Below are 24531 nucleotides of genomic sequence, written 5' to 3' on the forward strand. Positions count from 1 at the left end.
ATTTACAAATGTTAAAAATCCTCATTTTATATAATAAAATATCAGAAGATGCGTTTTAATATTTTATTAAGTGAATTTATAAATTCACATATTTTTAATAATTTCGTAAAAATAAAATAATTTTAAAAACTTCTATTATATATTATTTCTAATATAATGTCCTTAATAGTCATTTTCTATTCTCACCTCACCGTTACAGCTGCGTTTGAATCCAAACACACACTCCATCGTTATTTCTAATCTCACCGCTACAGTATTCAATCTCACCTCTTCAATAACTAATCTCACCGCCATTGTTGTTTTTAACCTCACCGGAAGTAAACATACCACTCATCCAAACTAAGCCTTAGTAAAATTTCTTAACAATAATAAACATTTATCCCTTATAAACATCATAGTTCAAATATATCCCTTAATATAAGTCCACAATGTTGGAAATTACCTTTTATATCCATTTCCCAAAAATAATGGAAATTTTATAATTTAGCCCCTAAACTTTTATCTTATTCAATTTAGCCCAAAAACTAATTTTATTGACACATGTAAAGATCCCATGAAATCTTAATATCAACAAATAATTATCAAACCAAAATTTCTCCTATTGTTCACTTCACCCCTCTAGCCCTCATACTTTTCATATTTAACAATTTAATTCCTTTCTTTTCCACAATTTTGGGCATTCCAAAATTTACTTTATCAATTTCTAGCAATAATTCTTTATAATTCTTAAAATAAAATTCTCTTTATTGGTCTCATATTTGAATTTTCTCAAATTCATTGTTACGATCTCTGAAACATTGCCACTTACCGTACTAAAAAATTTGGGGGTGTTACAATAGAAGTGGCCACTTTCGATTTGCACTTAATAGGCCACTCCAAAAACTTGCCTCAACATATACGATTTTTTATAATATAATATGTACTAAACATAAATATGTCACATTATAAAATAAAATTATATTATTAATATAATTATTAATTAATTTTTTTGTTTAAAGTAATTTAATTAAGCTTATCAAATAATAAAGGGGATAAATGCAAATATAGGGATTTCGATGTTACTATCTCATTGATCAGTTAGGTTTGTGGATACAAACAAATATGATTTAAGAGAAGCTAAATGAAATTTAAGAGAATAATATGTCAAAGAATATATCTTATTCTAATAAAATTTATTATATTTTATTTTAGAAAATATTTTTCTTATATTTTTATACATTATATATTAATTTTTGTAAATTATAATAAAATTTAAGGGTGAGTTTGGATGGGCGGTGCGTTTAGCTGCAGTTAGTGTAAAAACAGCGATGGCGGTGAGATTAGATATTGTAGAGATACTGTAACGTGAGACAAAAAGTAAGTTAAACGCACCGCACCGTAATCAATCGCCCATCCAAACGAAGCCTAAGACATACTTATGATTAAAGTATAGTTTTATGTGTAAGAGTCTTTAGTTCAAACTTTGTTAAAAGCAATTATTTTGTAACAAATATATTCATATACGAATCTGTAATTTGAATTGCATTCAGAATTCATGTTCCATCATGTCAATTCTCTTTTCATGAGAGCAAAATACAAGATTAAAGTCTTCAAAAGATATTACCCACATTTGTCAAGTTTGTCTTGTCATCACCATGGAATGGATCAATGATTGGATAATAAATTCTGCGCACATACTATTCAAGGAATTCTACACCCGAAATTACCGATTATTTGGCAACTTCATGGTGAGGAGGAAAATGTTAGCAAAGATTTAAGGTTATATCCATGCGGGCTGCAGTTTCTATTAGGTGTTAGAATGCAGAAATAGGTTAGAAATGAATCACAAGGTTCAAGTCAAAAGCAAGATAATGTAGAAAAAAGCAGTGAATTTCTCATCTTTGCTGCAACTCCTTGAGCTTTTACAGGAGGCATAGTTGTGCCTTTTTAAGAGTAAAGTGAGAAGATTAGGGAGCATGTGATGGCTTTTCTTTGTTTTGTTATCGGCAATAGGAAGGTGGCATGAGCCAATGATTCAATTGAATAATGCTTCTCCACATATTTTTCCAGTTGATCATGTTATATTCATTATTCACAAAAGTGGCCCTATCAATCAACGTGGGTTTTAGGTTAAAAAGGTAGTTCATCTTTTGCTTTTATGCTTCCCAACTCCTCCAAAACACGCCCTGTTTGGCGCTGTTGGAAAGTTGCCCAACAAATCCTGGAGAGGATCTTTTGTGTCTTTGCTCCAAGTTTTAGCACAATAATAACTAATACTTGTGCTGTGCCCTCAGCCAAGCTAATCTTGCTACAGGATAAATCTGGACAATCAAAGTTGGGATACCATGTGAAGGGACCATTTCCTTGTAATGTTTAACACAAAACAATCGCTACTGCTATATCATATATCAGTGCTACCGATAAATATAAAAGTATTTATTCCACTATTTTTCTACCATTTTTAACATATATACACTAGAACCAATATTCTCACAAAGCTACACATGAACTTTGATTTTATGTGTAATTTGTTATATAAACTTTAATTTGTTTAATTATATATATAAAACTTTAATTTTAACTCAAATGCACACAATTAAATAATTAAATACACAATTTTATTCTTATGTTGATAAATAAAATTATGTAAGCAATCATGTAAACGTAAAATTGTGCTATATTTTTATAATTGTGTAATTGATTAGTGAATATTGAATCAAATTAAACTTTCATGCATAAAATTATACTTCATGTATAACATTGTATATTTGACCAAAGTTCATATATAGTTTTGAGATTTATCCCAACAACATTTAATCTTTGAGCTTGTCAACATTTCTCAATTTAGTCTCTGAACTTTTTTGAGTCCACGTCAATTGGAATTTGGCAGCTCTTCCTAATTTGGTCCTTCAACTTGAATTTCTTCTATGTGTGATGCTATTGTACTATGAAATTGTGTAATATCATTACTTGGAATTATATAAAACCAAAAATATTAAAAGAAATTATATTTTTTTAAATTTGATAAAAATTTAAATGATGATATGATATAATCTTAGAATATTGTGTCATTATATTTTAATAAAATCTAAATTCAAAAATCAAATTGGAAAAAACTGTAAAATTCTAAAACGAATATGAATAGAAAAAAAATAAAAACCCAGAATGAAAAAAATTACCAAAGAAAATAAATCCAAATGTAATTATATTTAAGAATAGTATATATTAACTTTGTATAAAAAGAGTGATTAAAGTTTTTATCAACGTCGAAACCGGGTTAGCCATCCAACCCGAATATTGTATAGAAAGAAACTTACATTGTGTGATACATCTAATAATCTAATCTGAAATTTTACCCTTTGACTTCGACTCTCCTTATAAATCCATTCTCCCACTCTCCCTTTCTCTTACGATTCAGCCACGCAGTTAATGATTCCAGTGTCATTGGGTCGTATATTCCACGGGATGAAGTAAAGATTGGGTTTACAATATAAAGTACATAAAAAAAGAATATAAAGGAAAATGAAAAGGGTGGGAAAACAGAAAACAAGGAAACGAGAGAGTGATGATGAGGTGGTGAAAAAATGTGAATGAGAGGAGATGAAGAAGAAACCTTGGATCCCAAAAAAGTTACCAGCTTTTTTTTCCTTTTCCTTTATTTTCTCTTACTTTCTCACTTCCCAAACATTCCCCTACCTCTTTTAGTAGTAGCATTGTAGCTGTACTTCTCTTTCACTCATTCCTACCAGGAAGAAAGCTCAACAAAAAGAAAAGAATAAAGAAACAGTTTTTCTTTTTGTTTTTTCTTTTTTTAGTATAAGTTAATTTGAGGTTTAATCTAATGGGAGCTGGTTGCTCCAAACTATCACTCTGCTGGTGGCCGTCAAATTTCAAGTCAAACCTCCATGGCTCTTCTGATCTCGGTTAGTTAGTTAGTTAGTTAGTTAGTTGACATATTCCGTCACTTTCTCGAGAAAATTGTACTCAAATTTCTATATTTATTTCAAAATTTTATTTCGGTTTGTAAGCGTTAGAGAATGAGAAGGAAGCGTTACCTGCTGGATTCCGCGAGTACAGCTTGGACCAATTAAGAGCTGCCACATCAGGCTTCTGTACGGACAACATTGTATCGGAGCATGGAGAGAAAGCTCCCAATGTAGTTTACAGAGGGAAGCTCGACGAGGATCGTTTCATCGCCGTTAAACGCTTCAATAGATCAGCTTGGCCTGATCCTCGACAGTTCCTTGCATATACATTTACTTATTTTTAATGCAATTTCATTTTCAGTTGATTTGTAATTATTGATTTTATTTTCCCTTTAATCTTTCTATGGGGTTATTTTAGGAGGAAGCCAGAGCAGTTGGTCGCGAGTGATTGGCGAATTTGATTGGTTGTTGCTGTGAAGGAAATGAGAGATTGTTAGTTGCTGAGTTCATGCCTAAAGAGACTCTCTCTAGGCATCTTTTTCACTGTAATTACTAATTATCACTCTGACTCTCTGATCTTTATCCCCCTCCCCCTTACTTTTTAATCTTAATTTCTTTTACTATATAGAATGAATGTTCAGGTAATTAATATATCTTACTAATTATATGGTGTAGGGGAGAATCAGCATATGAAATGGGCAATGAGGCTGAGAGTGGCGCTATATCTAGCGCAAGCTCTTGACTACTGCAGTAGTAGAGGAAGGGCATTATACCATGACCTTAATGCATATAGAATCTTGTTTGATCAGGTAATTCTAATCTTTATCTTCCATATTTGAACATATTAACTTGCTTCAAATGTTCACTTTGATATTTGTATCCAAATCTTACGATGGTTAACTTCCTGATGGGAGGGCAATCCTAAATTATCTAGTTATGGTCTTATGAAGAACAGCAGAGACGGAAAAAGTTAAAGTACAAACTTGGCTTTCACCCCTCCGGAGTACCTAAGGACGGGTAATACTGTGCTAACAGATAAAGTTTTAGAACTCATGTACAATGGCAACTGTCTGTCTATGTTACATTATATATATATGCATGTATTGGGGGAAATGATATGTGCATTTGGCTTTGGGTACTTGAGGTTCTCATGCAACATATGTTTAGGTGAGCTAATTTAGGCACCTTTCCATGGCAGGAAGGGTTATACCAGAGAGTGTGGTTTACAGTTTTGGAACCTTATTGCTTGATCTTCTCAGTGGCAAGCATATACCACCAAGCCATGTGAGTTTTATTCTCTCCTTAATCTTCTTTAAACTGGAAGTCTTGTATGGAACCTTTTCTCCTAGCAGCTTAAGAAATTATTCAAACATGATAATTTAAAATGCTCGAGTGTTGGATCTTTATCATAATGCAGGCACTTGACCTAATACGTGGGAAGAACTTTCTGATGCTAATGGACTCATGTCTGGAGGGTCATTTTTCAAATAATGATGGAACTGAACTAGTGCGGTTAGCTTCACGATGTTTGCAGTATGAACCTCGTGAGAGGCCAAATGTGAAGTCTCTTGTAACTACTCTTACTCCAATTCAGAAGGAAACTGAGGTATGCTCACATTTTTCCCCATTATCTTCACCTATTTCTTGTATCCAACTTTTATTTTGTATAAGTCCATACCAAACGTATTAATACTTTTAAGTAGAACCAAAGCTATGCCTTATTACTGCAAAGTGATCTCACTTACATTTTTCCAACAATGGGGTTGCTGTGGCAGATATTGAAAATTAGTTACTTGCTAGCTTAAAGCTTTATGATAGGGATCAAGAAGTGTAACTTTTCCTTTTAAGTTCTGAAAAATGAGTGTTGAACTTACTTTCATTGTTCTGCTGTTCATAAGTATATTATGATTAGTTAAATTACCTTTGTTACCTGTATTCCTTAACAGGTCCCATCACATGTTTTGATGGGCATTCCACATGGAACGCTGTCCTCGAAACAAAAAATATTAACACCTCTGGGAGAGGCATGTTCCAGAATGGATCTAACTGCAATACATGAAATGGTGGAGAAGAATGGATACAAAGATGATGAGGGGATTGCAAATGAGGTTAGCAATCTCTACTTTTTATTTTGTTAAAATCTGAGTCAGAGTAAAAATAGTGAAGAGAAAAAGCAAGTTGATAGCTCATTGGTGCATTGATATAACACAAACTCTAGAAGTATCATGTTCTTGGTCTTTATTACTATTCATTTTTCTTCAAGTACCCCGAAACATATTGAACCTCGCTATATAAGGACATAACATCCAAAAATCTTCCAGAACTAAAAAAAAAATAAACATACATGTGCCAAACACGTACTCATATTTACCCTTTATAAATAAACCTGTACTGTTTTGTGCTAAGTGGCGTTTGTTTGTTTCTGCTTTGCAGCTTTCTTTCCAAATGTGGATGGATCAGATACAGGAAACTCTGAATTCGAAAAAACGTGGAGATACAGCTTTTCGAGCAAAAGAGTTTGAAACAGCCATTGAATGCTACAGCCATGTAAGTATTTTATTTTCAAATTTAGTATTATTCAGAACCATTTTATTATCTGCAATCAAAATCAGACAATGACTTCGACACTTAAAACATGATTGATCTTGTCTACAGTTCATTGGAGGGATGATGGTATCACCAACTGTGTTTGTCAGACGCTGCTTATGCTATATGCTTTGTGACATGCCACAAGAAGCACTTGGAGATGCCATGCAAGCGCAGGTAATATCTCCTGAGTGGCCCACGGCATTTTATCTCCAAGCTGCTGCTTTGTTTAGCCTTGGGATGGACAAAGATGCCCTGGAAACCCTCAAAGATGGTACTGACTTGGAAGCCAGAAAGCATAGCTGAAGTGTATAGGTTTTTTTAACTCTCTTTCACTTTTATATTATCCACTTTATTTTAAGATAATAACAAGAATGGAATTTTCTTATTTGAGCTTGATTTCAAGGAGATCTGCATATCAATTATCGAAGAATCGTCCAGGTATCTACTGATTGATTAAAGATTACAGTGATGAATTGAGATTATTCACTTTCAAATAGCAGGCATTGTCTTTGCATACTGAGTAACTAATAACCTATTCTATGAGGAGAAAACAGAATGAAAACTGTAATTTTGCAACTAACATTGCATACGCCCCTTAAAAGACTGGTCTATCTAAAATTTTCAATACGATACTACCTTTCATTTCCAGGTCTTATGGCTACCTTTTATCGCAATTAATGTTCCTACTAGGATCCATACATCTCTAAGAATGGGAACCAACTTGGTAATATTGTGAAATCAGGCAATATTCAAGACCATTCGACCATTCATGGCCTGTCAATACTCAATAGTCATGAAAACCAAAAATAAAAAGTCATGCACAAAATGAGAACAGAACTAAGCAGAATGCTGCTTCAAACAAGGGAGAGAACTATTAAATAAATGCAACTCGTTCACAAAACTTCTAGGTCTTACTATGGATTTATCTTCGTGCCAGTAAAAGTTGAGTAGGTTTAAAGCACAAAGTTGTTGGTGCATGAAAGATCAAGTGGATTGAGAAATGAACTGTAAAGCCCTACCAAATCTGAAAATAACAACATGCCTACTGACTGCAAAGGATGAGCCAACAATGCAAAATCAAGTTACCAGCATCTATAATTTAAAGCAATGCATCAAGCTAGTTCAGCATCAGCCTTTGGGGCATTTTCTGTTGGTTTCATCAAGGTTGGAGGGGTATCTCCAGGTTTGGACAGATGTGGAATGTATCTCCAGCAGCGTTTGTGAACTCCACTTATTTTTTTGGGAGCATCTGCAGTTGGAGCACCTGCATTAGGCATTAATAATATCAACTAAACCACATTTAACAGTTAATTGCAGATAGAGAAATCTAATCAGATAGCAAAAACCATCAAATGCAGAAATAACATCTATTCTTCCAGAGTTATCATCGCAGTAGTTAAATCAGTCCAGGAATTACCATTTTTCTAACATGGGTCTAGGACATTGCAAATGCTCATCAAGTATAGCAACACACTGTATTATAGCCCATTCAATCTTGTTATGCCCATTTCGACAAATAACATCAGTGTTTTTAAACCATAAACAAGAAGCATCTATCAGAATCTAGTCTCCTTTGAACTCTCTTCTACACAAACTATACCATTTCCTACCTTCTACATTGACATTAAGATTGCCTAGCTGTAGCAATCATCTTGATCTTTAAAGCAGCAATGAACCATATAATTGACCTCTTCTGATCTTAGCCCATTACATATATTGATAAGGGATAGGGGGTGGGGGTTGTCCAAATATCGAACCCGAGACTGGAGTCAACTAAAGACTTGAACACATGTCCTTTGCCACTCCACTTGCCTTTCAGTCAATGATCTTAGCCAATATTTGGCACAATGTTTAAGTTTCAGTAACTTTTTCGTCTTAATGAATCAGTGTCTTTTAAGTACACAGATGCATCTCCCAACCTACAGAATTTTTTGTTGCTTTCTGAAACACTCTTAAGTCATTTTTCGACGTGTTCAACATTATTCAGCTCACTGTTCTGCCTCTCTCTTCCCCGAGCAAATCAGTATGCATTTATGCTGCTCCTAATTCGGTGCAAAATCAGTGTTTCTCCAGCCATGGATCAGAAGTGAGAAGGGACTAAAATTCATAAACTACCACAAAAGTAAAGATCAAAATACAGCAGGAATGAGAGTCAAAGAGAAAATTATAAGCTCATTCAACTATAGTTAAGGATGCACTGAGCACTGAGATAGGCAATAAAATACCAAGCATCTTTTTAATCGAAATGGAAAATATCACCAACATTAAGTGACACCAATAATGAGCATAACAATACCAAAAGCTTAAATCCTAAAATTCAATCTAATATCTTACTCCATGTAGCAAAATAAACTATTTATATGAGTTGCTAACCGTCTTTGTGGACCACTCCCCATGCCTTGCCATGCCTTCCATCCTGCAAACAAGCACAAACCAAACAAACCCTAAGAACAGACCAACAATAGTAAGAATTGCATAATCAACTAAACCCCTATTTTTTTCGTCAACAACTTTATTATTAAAAAAACCAATACATTGTGCTCAGAACACCGGATAGAACCATTTAACCCCATCAGCTCTTCACATATCTCAGTAAAAACAACACACCAATGGTTCAAAAATCATTCTTTTCAGATATAAATGAATCACTTTTAGAAACCCAACCCGAAATTTCGTTCTTGTTTTTTTCCTTGGAGGAGTAATAGAGTGAGAAAGAGAGGACCTTATAAAGATTGATCTTGGTGATCTGATATGAAACATCAGTCCAATGAGTTTTGGCCATGCGGTAACCAAGCCCCCAGTTGGGTAAGAACTGAGCTACCTCGAAGAGGTTCTTCTTCTTTTTTCTCTTGGGCTTTTTGGAAGCTGAAGAGGAGGCGCCAGTTTTTTCTGTGGAAGTCGCAGTTGAGAGGTTTCTGAAGAAGTTGAAGGAGAGTCTCAATAGCCCAGTAGTTTGATTTTGCGCAGCTCTGTTTGCGAGTGCCGTCGCCATTTTTGGGTTTTGCTTTGGTTTCTGTTCTTTACTCTGTATTAGTAAAGGGCGACTCGAGACGGGAAAGAAAGGAGACGAGGCGTATTTTCTCAAGTATAAAAAAAGGAGTTGGAGAAGAGCATTCTCAAACGGTGTCGTTTCTATTACTGTTAGAAGTGGCATTCGCTTATTGGTATGTAAGATTTCTTTTGCAGCGGGTAAAGTTTATCAATGCAACTAATTAATTTTAAAAAATTATAAAATGGTCATTAAATTATTTAAAAAATTTTATTTAAATTATTAAATTATTTAAAAAAAATTATTTAATTTATTGGGCTATTAAGTTTTTTTTTTTTTAAATTTAGTTAATAAGGCCCAAGCAATAATTCGATGATAGATATGATGGATTAATACTCATCAACGAGTAAAACATATTATAAATTCAAGTCAATCTAACAACTAATATCGAAGATCGAATAAGAAAACTATTTGAATTTTGGTTTGCAGATTCGTAATGTTCAAAGTTGTTTCACGAAAAAAAATTAAATTGTAAAAGAGAAGTGGAAGGAAAGCTTTCGATTGGTGTAAGAAGTACGAATAATTCAAGAACGATTTTAAAAGTTTAATAACTTGAATGAAATTTTTTGAATAATTTAATAACTATTTTGAAAATTTTGAAATTTAAGTAATTTAAATTAATCATAATTTACTGTCTTTTTTTTCAATAAGATTGCTTCACCTAAAAGCATACAATACTTATTATAGGATTTGTTTTTTTAATAAATTTAGTGTCTTCAATTTTAAACATAAAATATGGATACATTTAACATGGTATTATTATAATCAATATATTAAATTTTTATGATGTACATGCCTTATCTCGTTTTTTAATACACTTTTATTTTGTTATATATGTATGAGTTAATAGTGTTTGTGAATATAATTTTCTTTAAAAAATTAAAATTAAAAATAAATCTAAATTTAATCTTAATATAAAAAATTAATAATACTAGTATTATTTATTATCGATAGTAATATATATAAAAAAAACTATATGTTTTATTATTAATTTAAAAATATTACATTAAAATAATTATAGTAAATAAATATGTTCATATTTTATTATAAAAAATGATTTAACAAATAAATTAATCTATAAAAACAATTATAATTAACAATAACAATAACAATAAAAAAATTATTATAAAAATAACCAAAATAATTTTATGAATTGAAATATTATGAAAAAGAATTATAATTAAAGATAACAATCATGTTATAAATATGTCAATATTTCTTGAGTTGTGTAAGTAAATCTCAAGCATCTGTTAAATACCATTTTATAAGAATGTTGCATATGTTGGTTATTGATAAATTTTAATGTTTAAGTTAGTGAATAAAAATTTACATATACATCTCAATTTTAAAATGCTTTCCTATCTTTGTCCTACATTCAATCAACGTCTTTAGCATTCAAATATAAATTATGTAGTTTAATTCTTAAAATTTTACTATTCACATCAGATTTATTATTAATATTTAAAATTTATGGAATAAATATATACATGAGATTTTAAAAAAGAAAAATAATTTAAATATTATTTGGTGTAAGAATATTAAAATGGTAAATGTCATAAAAATAGAATATTTTTAACACCTTAACCTTATATTATATATATTCCTTTTTATTAAAATGCATTTTAAAACATTTTTAAATTTGGTTAATATACTATTTATTTATTTATGTTTATTAATGTATTAAATTAACATATTATATTATCATAATTTTAAGAATTATTTACTTAATGTATAAAAAAATTAATAGAATAAAGGGATAAAATTGATCAAAAATATAAAAAGGCAGGGTAAAAATGAAGATTATCCCCGGAATTTTATGTTAGAGTTAGTGTTGAGATTATCCTTTATATTTCAAAATTCTATAACTATTGGAAACATAAGATTATATTTTATTTAATTAACAGCACTTTTATATATTTTTTTTTATTATGTGCTTTTTGTCTTATGAATAAACATTATTAAGTTAATACCTAAAGATAGACACGTAATAGCTACATTATGTTTTATTTTATTTTTACATTTTCTTTTCTTAACGAGTTACTAAACTATTTTTTTAGTCAAATGTTTTTCGAAATTTATCCTTAATATTTTTCGAATTCCTTGGTATTCATATATCTTCTATTTTAATTAAAAATACTCAAGTTTATTGAACATAAAGCTTGTATTCGATAACTTAGAATATTTATTTTGTCAATTAGAACATATTTGATTAATTGGTTCTAATATTTGTGACAAATAGCATGATTGGGTATAAGCTACTTATGCAATACATGTTATGTGTATATATATGATCTAGTCTAAATAAATCGTGTTTGTGTATTTATTGACTAGGATTGGGTCTCCTTCATTCTTAATATGCTATCGATAAATTAAATTCTATGTGCTCTTTAAAAGGTTATTTATCAATAAGGAAAATAATTAATGATGTTTGTCTTGGTTATCAAAAAGATAAGAAGAGATTGATCACTAGGCGTTCATCAATAACTATAACCAATTTATCATACAATATTAAAATTCATCTTTACATCAATAATTAAACCTATAAATCAAAACTAGATTTTACGTATGACTAGACTTTCAATATATTGATTTTCATAAATTTTATTTTTGCAATTTCTATTTCCTAGTTTTAATTTTAACTTTAGTCTTTAATATTAGACCCCCTTTTTATATTTATGGGTAAACTACACTGGAAGTCACTCAACTATAGTCAAAAAAAAATTTTATCTTTCAACTATAAAAAGTTTTAAATTAGTCAACCAACTTATTGGGTTCATTTTTTTTTTCCTTTTCCATTAATTATTGTTAAGACTTCGACAAAAGGATGATGTGTCAATTTTAAAATTGGTATAATAACATATTTAACCCTTAACAAGAAAAATGTTAAATATTAAAGAAGAGGTGGAGGAAGAGAGAGAGACATAAGAAATTGTTTATTTTATTTCATAATTTTTTAAAAATTTACATAAATATTTTAAATTATATATTATTTAAAGAATAATATTTTTTAGATATAAATGTATTTTTTTATATTTTAAAATTTATGAGAATTTTTAAATTTTATTAGAATTAGGATAAAATTGAGATAATTTATAAATGTTGGGGGTTAATTTCTTTATAATCATTACCAAATTAATAAAATGTGTAACTGTTGAGAGCTAAATATGCTATTATAACAATTTTAAAACTGCTTTGTTATCCTTCCGTCTAAGTCGTAAATTAATGGAAAAGGACAAAAAAATGAACCTAATAAGTTGGATGACCAATTTAATTTTATTTTTTTATATAATTGGGTGATAAAAGAGAATTTTGACCATAGTTAGGTGACCACTAGTGAGTTTATCCTAATTTTATTTTACTTGTTTTCATTAAACGAATAAAATTATCATCGATTTCTATGGATTCGACCATATTTATACTTATACAAATATTTGTATTATTGAGTAGGAAATTCATTTTTGTTGGTTTCGACAATCATGAACATTCCGATATTGTCAATTATGAAATAGTATGACTTAGCGTAAGTGTATGAAGGTTGAATTACACAATCAACTTGATCTTTAACAAGTTCTTTAATAAGCTCTTTGAGTTAATCAATAGTGATAACTTGATATTTGGTTGAAGATCCTTAGCAGCTTGTGCGTTGGAATTTTCACCAGCCTCATCTTGTAAGTGTAGCACTCCTTACTCGAGTTCAAACCTAAACTCAAGCAAAGAATGCTACATTTCAAGCGAAACACTTCACTCAAATACCAAATATGTCATCCTAGTTCCACTCATCTTTTAAACTTATTTAAGGTCTTTTAAGATGTTTTCAATAATTTTTAAGCTTACTCTATGATTGGCTTTAATTGAAGGTCATTTGGAGCCCTTTCAATGAGAAGACAATCAAATTAGGGTAAAACAAGGCAGATGTATCAGTACAACTTCCCAAGGTACCGATACCTGTAACACCCCACACCCGAGTCCTACGTCAGGACGGGATACGAGGTGTTACCACACTTAATCACATGTACACAATCATATCGATGTCATTGAGACTCGATCAAATTTAAAACTTTTTTGAACTTTGTTTAAACTCCTTAATATGGGCCTACGAGCCCCAAACATCCATCGGAAACCATTCGGGACCAACCTAGGTCCTTTAACTAACTTTAGAAAAATAACTTTTTAAACAGGGCACACGCCCGTATAAAAGGGCAACACGCCCGTGTGGTCATTATAACACGGCCGTGCTGATGACCCGTATGGCACACACGACCTAAGCATCTAGGGGCACGCCCGTGTGAATTAAATTATAAATTCGAACCTACAGGAGTTTTCACACAGTCTGACACACGCCCGTGTCCTTCACACGGCCATGACACGTCCGTGTCCTTCACACGGCCATGACACGCCAATGTCCTTCACATGGCCATGACACGCCCGTGTCCTTCACACGGCCATGACACGCCTGTGTTCTAGCCCGTGTCTAAAAACCTTGACATTCTATTTCTGACGTCAGCATCCAATTTAGGCCACACGGCCAAGGCACACATCCGTGGCCAGAGGCCGTATCCTCAACACGGTCGTGTCTCTGCCCGTGTGTTTACTACCATGCATACTGACTTTTAAATTTTACATGCAGAGAGAACATGGCCAAGCAACAAATCCATGGGGCTGACTGTGTGTCATACATGGCCCAAAACACACGCCTGTGTGTCTACCCGTGTGGACAAAATAAGGTTATTTACCAAGCCTTTTTGCCACCCCTACTTGCATTAACCTACATAACATCTAACATTACAAATCCACACAACAATACAAGGTCTAATCAACCACACAAGGCATTATATCATTCATGTAATTTACTCATCCATGAAAATATCATCATCTGCATATATCAATAACGAACATTAGCCATTATCCAAGGCTTTATACAAAATGAAGGGACTCATGCCAAGCCAACACGTTTGGCCAAATTAACATTGACACAAAACTCAAAAGTCTAAGACCTATACATGCCATATTCAAAATAATAAAACCAACTATACCAAGTGCTTTGGTTGATAGTGTGATCGATGCCTCCGACGTCCGATGATCCTCGAGCTAATTAGGCGGCACTATAAAAAATGGAAAGAAGAGGGAGTAAGCATAAAGCTTAGTAAGTTGCATGCAAATAAATATAACAATAACTTTACCATTCATCATCATGCTCATAATAAAAAAGTAGGCATAAGCGTAACTTACTTATCACTATCCAATACAATTCACATAGCATATATTGAGCTCACATCTCATACATTTCAAATAGGTACCTGTACCACTCACAACATGGTTATACTTTTCTCGTTTAACTTAAACTGTAACTCTCACCGTTGAACCATTTAGAATGTTATCAGATATTCACTAAGCCTCAAACATAGGGTATAATACTGATGCCATGTCTCAGACATAGTCTTACACTGGCTCATCCATCAAGTCGATGCCATGTCCCAGACATGGTCTTACACTAGCTCTTACATATTCGTGTCGATGCCATGTCCCAGACATGGTCTTACACTGACACATCTCGTAGCTGATGCATGTCCTAGACATGTCTTACACTGGCTTACATCTCGAGGCCAATGCATGTCCCAGACATGTCTTACACTAGCTCTCGTCTCAATGCCGATGCCATGTCCCAGACATGGTCTTACACTGGATCTCATAATGTGGTTGATGCATGTCCTAGACATGTCTTACACTAGCACACAAATAACTCGGATGTCATGGCAAGAATATCCGATTTATTTCCTAAGGTTCAAACAGGAGTTCTACTATCTCAATAATTATAATACATAATCATTTCCACAAACAAGAAATTTATGCTATATCAATTCAAACACATATAATAAAATGTAGTTGTATTAGTTACATACAACTTACATCGGATTACAAAATATAGACAACTAGTTCGGCTTAGTCCACTTATTTTGCTTTTCTGCGGTCTAGGCCCGGATTTTGTAATTCTTGATCTATGATGATAAAATATCACAAATTTAATCATTTTATTGATCTAGGTACTCAACAATTCATAATTGGGCAAAATTGACCATTTTGCCCTTAGACTTTCACAAAATTAAAATTTTGCCATTGGGCTCGTAAATCGATTTTTATCAAATTTCACATTAACCAAGCCTAGCTGAACCTATTTCATACTTATAGTAACTCAAAAATTCAAAAATTTTCACTCATTTATTACCTATTTTACAACTTACGCAAAATGGTCCTTAGTTAGGGTTTCTATGAAAACTACTTCACAAAAGTTGTTTATTTCACAACCATAACTCATATTCTTCCATAAAATTTCAGCTAACATCATAATCTCATTCATGGAAAATCCCTAGACTATAAACCATTTTGCAAAATGGTCCCCTCATTAGCTAGCTCATGCCGTAAGGGTCCCAAAAACACAAAAAGTATCAAGAAAAGTCATCAAAATCACTTACTTGTAGAGAGACTAAGTGGCTGAAATTTCAAGCTTCAAAAACCCCTCTAATAGCTACTATTTTTGATGAGAAGAAGATTAGAGAAAATATGATATAATTCTCTCTTTGTTTTATTTTATTCCTAGCCAATTTAATCACCAAATCTACCTAATCTTTGACTTTTGACCATTCTTGTCTCTATGGCCGGCTAGCTTGTATTTTAAGGGTTTAATTGACCTTTAAAACCCCCAATTTAGGTTCTCTAGCTATTTGACACCCTTAGCTATCAAAATAGGATTTTTGCACTTTGTGCGATTTAGTTTTTTTTCGCAATTAAGCTCACAAACGCTAAAATTAAACCACCAAAATTTTCATGCACCTTCATAAACATGCCATCACACATAAAATAATATTAAAAATAATTTCTCCAACCTCGAGTTAGTGGTTTCGAAATCACTATTCTGGCTGGGCCCAAAATCGGGCAGTTACAATACCTCTGCTTAATACTATTCACTTTTGCATTCTTTCAATGTTGTATAGATAGAAGTCTTTCAAGTATCGGTACTTGCGTTTTGGAAAGCCAAAACCAAGTTTAAACACACCCAAAAACTTACCTAAACATTCTCCATTCAATCCCAATCACTCTTAATCATATTCAAACCTTAAAATGGACCAAAATATCATCCAAAAAAATCACATGTTCATTTACTAACTTATCACAAAGTCCTCAAAACATTTCCTCTTAAACTCAACTCTTATATGAATTAAACTATTAATTAACTTTCACTTTCATACCAATTGAACACTTAAGTTGTTGAGTATGTCTCATATTTCAGTCAAATAAGAGATTACTTGCAAGTCAAGTTAAACAAATTATATTTTCTTTATAGAAGATTTAGTATTTATTAGTATAATATATTTATAATTTATTAGCATAATTTATTTGACCTACAAATTTACACCCATTAGAGATTATAACTCATAACACTTCTGAAGAATTTTGTGCTTATGTTTTGAGGGTTTTTTGTTTTTGGGTTTCGAGGTTTAGTTTTATCTCCATTTTTATACTCTTCGTTCTTTTGTTATTATAGTAAAATTATCTTTACCCGTGGTTCTTTATCCTCTTTGGAAGGGTTTTTCTACGTTAAATTTGTGTGCTTAATTCCTTCCGCTATTTTTTACTTATTCATTACTTAATTGAGTCGATCCCCAACATAAGTACATGCCATACTAATGTCCATAATTCAAATACATAATTCACAAACCTTCCTTTAATGAAATTTGATTCAATATGCCCCGCTCAACTTCTTCACACACGATTACTTCCCGCACACTACGCGTTTAAAATAAGCTTCATAGAAGCTTAGTAAGTACACACATGAATTCTATTCTATCCTAACTATTCAATATAAATTTCATTTAAAAATTCACTTATCTTGTTTATACCTTTACTAATATATCAAGTTTTAGTTAATATAATATATCTTAAATAATCATCTTCACTTACTCTTTTATTTTGCTTAGCATTTTCTTCACATAACCCTTAGTAAACCATGAAGAACAAAGAAAGATATGCGAAATAACACGAGCACAAAAGTACTAAGAAATCATGAGCACTGAAGTGCTGGAAACATGAGCACATAAGTATCAATAATCATGTCATGAGTAGGGATGACAAAAAAACTTGAAACCGACAAACTCCAACCCGATCTGGCTCAATAAGGTCAAGTTTTTTTCTTTCTAAAATCAGGTTTAAATTGAGTCGAGTTGGGTTAATTTTAAAAACTAGTTGAATCGGGTTCAAGATAAACGCACCACACCCTGCCTCGAAATATTTATAAAATTACCTTTATTTTAATTAGTTTTTTGGTTAAAGAAAAGAGAAGCTCTATAAAAGACTAAAGAGACTCAAAAAGAGAAGTTTCAAATAATTGAAAACCTTCCCCTTTACCCAATGTCATCTTAGAAATATGATCGACTTCAATATTTTCTTCTCTAGAGATATATTTAATCTTTTTAATTACAATTTAACCTTCAATAATTTTAATAGGAAAACTTTCTCAAACTCGTGGCTTTTTTTCCGCCTCTTTGGACTTAGTTGATACTAAGGTCTCAACATTACTTTTCCTCTTTGGTTGCTATAGAAACTCTTAAAATTTTGGGTTGAAATGATAGAATTAGGTGACTAAGAACCAAATTGAACAAAAATGAAAGTTTCCTTTTCCTCCCCTTTGCTTGGAAGTGTGATGTATGGAAAAATTCAAGGGCTCATATTTTGCCAACACTTTATGAACTAATAATTATAATCAATATATTTATCTTTCATCCAATGGTCCATATTAAATCCTTCATCATTAAGTAAATCCAATGGCTCAAATTCAATTCACATGTCTAAGGACATTTTGGCAATTTTATAAAAAATCATCTCACTTGCAAAATGATCATTTTGCTCCTGAAATTTTTTAATATTTACAATTGAGTCTTTTCCTACTTTTGGTAAATTAAAATGTGTCCCTTAATTTTTCTAATTTTTAATTTAACCCTTCAACTTTTGAATATTTATTATTTGACCCCTTCACTTTTCACTAGTTTACTATTTAGTCTATACCCCAGATTAATATTTCATAATATTAGAAGGGATTATATGAAACTGTGATTCCACGTCATCCATATCCCTTTCCAATAGGAGAACGACTAATCAGATTTTTCTCCTAATTTTCAGTTTTTTATCCTAAAAAAATTCAAGTCCAATTAAAAATGCTAAAAATAAAGAGGAAAAATCTGATTTTTCATTCTCCTATTGGAAAGGGATAGGAATGACGTGAAATTATAGTTTCATACAATCCTTTCTCTTCACAATATAGAGCTTATTTCAATTTTCTCCTGTATCCATAAACCTTCCCTATTATCACTAATATATCTCATTTCATTTACGCGAGAGGTCCACTCTGGATATCCCCGATATAACACTTCACTAATATAACATGGTGGTTTTAGGAGTGTTACAGTAAGTTTTCATATTAGACTTCTTCTTTATTTTCTGATTTCTTCTCTATGAGATCGATAATTCTTCCCATCATAAAAGTAATTTGGTCATCTTTCTCCTTAGACTTACAACAATACTCTTTGTAGTTTATGCTAGAGACGCCATTTGTTCTTCCAAAGACGTGGCACCAATTTTCATGACATTCATCACTCCATAATTTAATTTTGGGGGAGTTGTTGGGAGGGAGTTATCGCTTGATGGACTATTTTTTTACTTGAATCATAATCAACAAGATAAACGTGATCAATAAGTAAAAACTTCTTCTAAGTTATGATTTGGTGAAAAAGCTCTACAAAATGGATTATCACTAAGCATTGGAGAAGTCTGATCACATAACTCTAAAAGAGTTTTCATCTTCAACTTAGTTTTGTAAGGATGAGCATGGACATTAATGTTTAACAATTAAGTCAAATGGATTGCAGGATTAGCTTGAGCAAACTTGAGAGTTGGTTTGTTATGATGATATTCTTGGAAGTCATTATAATATTGAACTTTGATCTTTTTGAGAGAAGAGATGAGCCCGCCAAACGTGCCATAAATTTGTACACACAAATATCAATTCAGAAAATTGACTTGGAAAATTTGTTGGAAAAATTTATTTATAAACTTCTAAAGAGTTACAATCTCTATATTTTCTTATTACAAAGAAAAATCTTTTGATTTTTCTTTTTAATAAAGTTTCGATCCAAAGGTCATATAAACTTGATCTCGAAAAGATGTGGTTTGCTTTAAGTGTCTTGGTGACTTGCTCTTACAATGGGTTTGGACCTCTTTTCTTTAGTTGATGAAAGATTAAAAATTTGCTTTCTTCAAAAATGATATGTAGTTTTTTAGGATTTCTTTAATTTCTTCAAAAAATTGATTAAGATTTTGGAAAGAGATTGAATATACAAAAAAAAATTTCAGAGATTTTCTTAATGTATTGAATAGTTTAAGGGTGACTTATTTTCAGGGGAGATTTTCAGGACTCCTTGTAGAATATACTCTTTATTTAAGTAATCGACAAATATTTGAACTTTATTTATTATTTACATAATATTAATTTAATTAACTAGAGATAAAAATAATTAGTGATAATATAATTTTTATTATTCAATTATTAATTAATTTAAAATAATTATGACTGATTTCATGATGAATATTTTGGTTTGACATGTGGGATTTTATAAATTGGTCTGATATTGAAATTCCATCAACTTGCAATGATGTAATGAGAAGGTTGTTTGAAATTTGTTGAAACGGAAACATGTCATTATGATCTTGAAACTATCATGAATTTTCAAAGAGGTTAGGGAATGAATTGAAATTTAAGATGGCATTGGAGATGAGTAAACAGGATATAAGGTAAAGGATGAAGGAGAAGTAGCAAATCTCAATTAGTTTGTCCAGAGCATTAGAGAAATGTGAGGAAGAGGATGGCATGGCCGCATAAATCAGATTCAATGGCGAAACTTCAAGGTGCTTTAGAGCCTAAAGGATCCAATGCCAGATGTTATGCGTCTCTTGGTTGCTGATTTTAGGAATTCTTTTGAGAAAATTTATGATTTTGGAAGGCTAAACTCTAATTTTACCCTATAGCCATAGCCATTAAACTTGCAAACAAGTAGCGGTGATGTTAGTCCCAATGTATTTGCAGTACTGGAACAAGTGATGGATGGAGTTGGTGGCTATACCATTTTCATTCTCATTTTAGCTCCTGTTTGTTTGTCAGTAAAATATTTTTGAAAAAAAAATTTTGGAAAATAATTTATTTTTCTGGAAATGATTTACTTTTCTAGTGTTTGAATGAACCTATGTAAAATATTTTCTGTTGTTTGACAGATTTCCTGAAAATATTTCATAAAAGCTGTTTTAAATGAAACAAATATATATCAATGAACAATTCATGATATACAACATAAAACTCTTATTTATATAATGCATGATATACATATAGGATAATGATTTATGATGGTGAATTTTTTCTTTAGGATAATAACCATGATAATTTTATGTGTATTTTTTATAAATATATTGAGGTTAATATTATGGTATGTATATCTTTATGTATTTTTTGTATACATTTATGTATAACCCTATATATATTACTATGTATTATTTTCTAACATTGTATATTGTCATATGTAATTTTTATGTGCATTTTGATGTATACTATTATGTATGTTTTTTCACTTAAAACCAATTCATTTATTCAAGTTTGACTCAAAAAATTGAACAATTCAACTTGAATGACTCAAGTTTTTGATAATTAAAAAAATTAGAAAATAATTTTGATAATTTAATACAAAATTAAAAAATAAAATAAAATGATGTGACTCAGCTTGGAATGGAATAGTGGGAGTTTGTGGCAACTCATCCTTGATGGATTTTTGTAAAAGCCTTTGATGTTTGTCTCAATTCAATACCCAAACCGATGTTCAAACACTGATTGAAGCAGGGAAGTTAATTAACAAATTTTAAAGAGAGGAAAGTAGATATATAATAAATGGTACACACAATTTACTATAGTAATTCATGTACTACTTTTACTCTTGTTCAATGATGAGTTTATTCAAAAATCCTATTGACTAAATTACAATAGATAATTGTAAGCCAACAAAAAACAAACTTTAAAGTTACAATCACACTCACCCCAAAAACATCACTTACAAACAGAGTTTACTATCTGGAGAATACTTAGGATACAAGAGTACAACAATACGCAGATTAATAGATTTGGAAATCACAAAACAAGCTCTCACACAGTTTAAATTCAATCCTTTATCTATAATTTGAATTTTGAATGCTAGCTTTTAGCTCCAAACAAATTCAAAATAGCTGTATCACCAAGTCAAACAAGATAAATATAAAGCCTGCAATCAATAAAATACTCCTCTTCCTTCTTTGCAAAACTAAATTCTCTAGTTAATCATTTAAAACAAATATATTTCATAAAAGCTGTTAATCATTTACTTTTGAATTTTGAATTTTGATTATTAGGCTTGTGTTATCTGTGACATGTGGAGACCCTAACTTATGTAAGTGTAAGATGAATTATATAACGATACCCACCAAATACATAAAGCTAAGCCCTCCAAGAGATAAACAGCACAGGAAGAGACAAGATATGTATTTTAAGGAAAACTAGGAAAGACTTCTAAAATATTACCATATGCATTTAGCTTGTGTCATCAAGTTGAAATTACTTAAGTGCCCCACATAAACAAAAATGGTTCATAGAGTAGAAACACTTTAGATGAAACAAGTCAGATGATGCTAAATATTTTAATAGGATAAGCCATTCAAACAATAACAAGTAGTAGACAAAGATCTTGTAATTGAAGACAGAGTAATACACCTGTTTCTCAAGCTCCCTAGCTCTAGTTTCTGCTTCCTTACGTCTTTCTTCAGCAGAACGAAGCTGCACAGTTTCAAATGAAAAATGTCGTGTATCAAAAAAAACTATAACGTGAACATAATTATTTATTTACGACATGTGAAAAGTAGATAGCCTTTTCCTTGTGAATTATGATTCATAAATACAATTTTCAAACTGTAGACAGAGATAGAAGGAATGCAAGTTTCAGAAAGATCAAGATAAGAGATAGTGATTTTTTATGGTTTAACAATTAACAAGCATGAAGGTAATTATATTATAAAGTGCATATATATAAAGCTAGTTATCCTTCAAATTATATCAAGGAAAGATAAATGAATACAAGCTCAAACCCCCCCAAATAGTTCTCATACTGAGCTTAAGATGATGTTAAAACTAAAATCTATCTAACTAATGTATATATGTCGAGAATACCACAAGTCCTTCATTTAAATGTTCAAAAACATGCTGCTATTTCATTCAAATTTTATGGTTTAATGCTTTGATAGACCTTCTTTCATGTTTACTATTGTTTAATTTTCATTTTTTGCCTACAGTCTGAAACTTGGTACTGATTCTCATGCTTCCCGCGAACCAGACAGCCCCATGGACAATTAAACATGATAAAAGATGAAATAAGGTGAAATATAAACCAATGTACAATAGTTCATAGATAAGGGTGCTTGTGAATTATGTTAGTTGTATTATCATAAGTTTATTATCATAAGTATAAATCTTAAGCTTGTTCACTAAACAAATTCAACTAACTTTCAGAGTTTATTATCTTAAGTGTAAATCTTAAGCTTATTATACACACAAGCACGTACTCATCAAGACTAACAGATATACAAAAATGCACAAACATGCATGTTGCACCTTATTTCACTCGAGCAAAAGCGCTTTTCTTTAGCGCTTCGTGCCTTAGTCAATACAAGGGTTCGAACGCGTAGAGTGCACACTTTACCCTTAACAAAACCACCTTTGCCATCCATCAATTTGTAAAACCAATCAAACATGGATACTATTAACAGAGTTCTCTATGTTCTAAGCTAAGAGCCAATACTTTCTTCCTTATACACACACAAAAAAAAACAATCAACATTCAAACAAAAGACCAACAATCAAAAACATCTAATTACATAAAAAACATAAGCTTAGAGTGAATTAGTACACGTTATTCAAACAAATGTCATCACCTTTCTCTCTTTTTTTTTTTTTTTCTTTTTTTAATTTAATGATGAGAATCCAAAATCAGCAGATGAACAAGGAAAACTTAAAAAAATCAAATTTATTTTACAGAATTCTCAATTATTTACTCCATTTCAAAGAAATCAAATGCGAGAAAATTGAATCCTAACCTATAAATATCAAAACTGAGCTCTCTGTAGAATATGTCCGTGAACTCCTCTCTCAATGTCTGAATAGCATAATCCATATTCACGTAATAATCTTGCTTCTCCTCTTCCTCTTTGCTGGGCTTCAATCCTCACTTCATCGGAGCCGAAAATTATACGTACAACATCAAGTTTTGGCTCAAATGGCACAGCTCTTAAGGAATTTAGGGAGGGGGTACAGTACCTAGCAAATTTACTAAGAGATTGAAAAAAATAGATAGATAACAAAAATCAGAATGATCGAAGAGATAAAAATGGGTAGACTAGGGAGAATATAAAGGAGGGTACCTAACAATGGCACTGATTTGCAACCCAAGGGGAAGGGGAAGGGGAAGGGGAAAGGGGAGAAGAATGCGTCATTTTCCGAAAAATGTCTTACCAAAAAAAATGCATTAGACATTTTCCCACAAGGAGGCCTCATTTTCCCGTGTTTTGAAAAAGTTTTTATAGGGGAATTTATTTTCCACCAAACAAACGGTGGAAAATGATGAAAATATTTTCCCGAAAATCTTTTACAACCAAATAAACGGAGTCTTAGTTTAAGCAAGGATTGTTTTATGGCCACATTTCCGTACCATATGCTTGTTTTCTCTGTGTTTGCGTACTAAAACTCGATAGATTCTTGATTTTCACAAATACAGCAATGACAAAATCCTAACATTCCTTTTGGATGAAGTGTTAAATTGATTTTGGCGGACATGTTGCTGCATGTTTTTATTAATTTTATATAAAGCATAATAAGTC

The 24531-nt window shown here is 31.4% G+C and overlaps 1 protein-coding gene, 1 long non-coding RNA gene and 1 pseudogene across 2 annotated transcripts; 1 reads left to right on the forward strand and 2 right to left on the reverse strand.

Moving 5' to 3' along the window:
* The first annotated feature begins 3513 nt into the window (after positions 1–3513).
* Positions 3514–6879, forward strand: LOC107960037 (serine/threonine-protein kinase BSK5-like; annotated as a pseudogene).
* A 507-nt stretch (positions 6880–7386) lies between these two features.
* On the reverse strand, positions 7387–9658 carry LOC107960036 (uncharacterized). Its single transcript, XM_016896242.2, has 3 exons — positions 9217–9658; positions 8868–8910; positions 7387–7758 (listed from the first exon to the last, which is right to left on the reverse strand). The coding sequence occupies exons 1-3, from the start codon at positions 9646–9648 to the stop codon at positions 7607–7609; spliced, it is 627 nt and encodes a 208-aa protein (XP_016751731.2). The 5' UTR covers positions 9649–9658; the 3' UTR covers positions 7387–7606.
* Positions 9659–22169: 12511 nt separating this feature from the next.
* On the reverse strand, positions 22170–24302 carry LOC107960038 (uncharacterized). The gene is made up of 3 exons (XR_001701056.2): positions 24076–24302; positions 23752–23983; positions 22170–22438 (listed from the first exon to the last, which is right to left on the reverse strand). It is a non-coding gene; the product is annotated as an uncharacterized lncRNA (long non-coding RNA).
* Between the last annotated feature and the right edge of the window lie 229 nt (positions 24303–24531).

Source organism: Gossypium hirsutum, chromosome A07, assembly GCF_007990345.1.
Source record: "Gossypium hirsutum isolate 1008001.06 chromosome A07, Gossypium_hirsutum_v2.1, whole genome shotgun sequence".
Taxonomy (NCBI): Eukaryota; Viridiplantae; Streptophyta; class Magnoliopsida; order Malvales; family Malvaceae; genus Gossypium; species Gossypium hirsutum.

Excerpts from the sequence above, each read along its gene's own strand:
- LOC107960036 (XM_016896242.2), bottom strand. The coding sequence starts at position 9,648 with ATGCCACTTCTAACAGTAATAGAAACGACACCGTTTGAGAATGCTCTT. Across the intron at positions 8,911-9,216 it reads CCAAGATCAATCTTTATAAG|GATGGAAGGCATGGCAAGGC; the intron begins GTCCTCTCTTTC and ends GCTTGTTTGCAG. Across the intron at positions 7,759-8,867 it reads GGGAGTGGTCCACAAAGACG|GTGCTCCAACTGCAGATGCT; the intron begins GTTAGCAACTCA and ends TGCCTAATGCAG.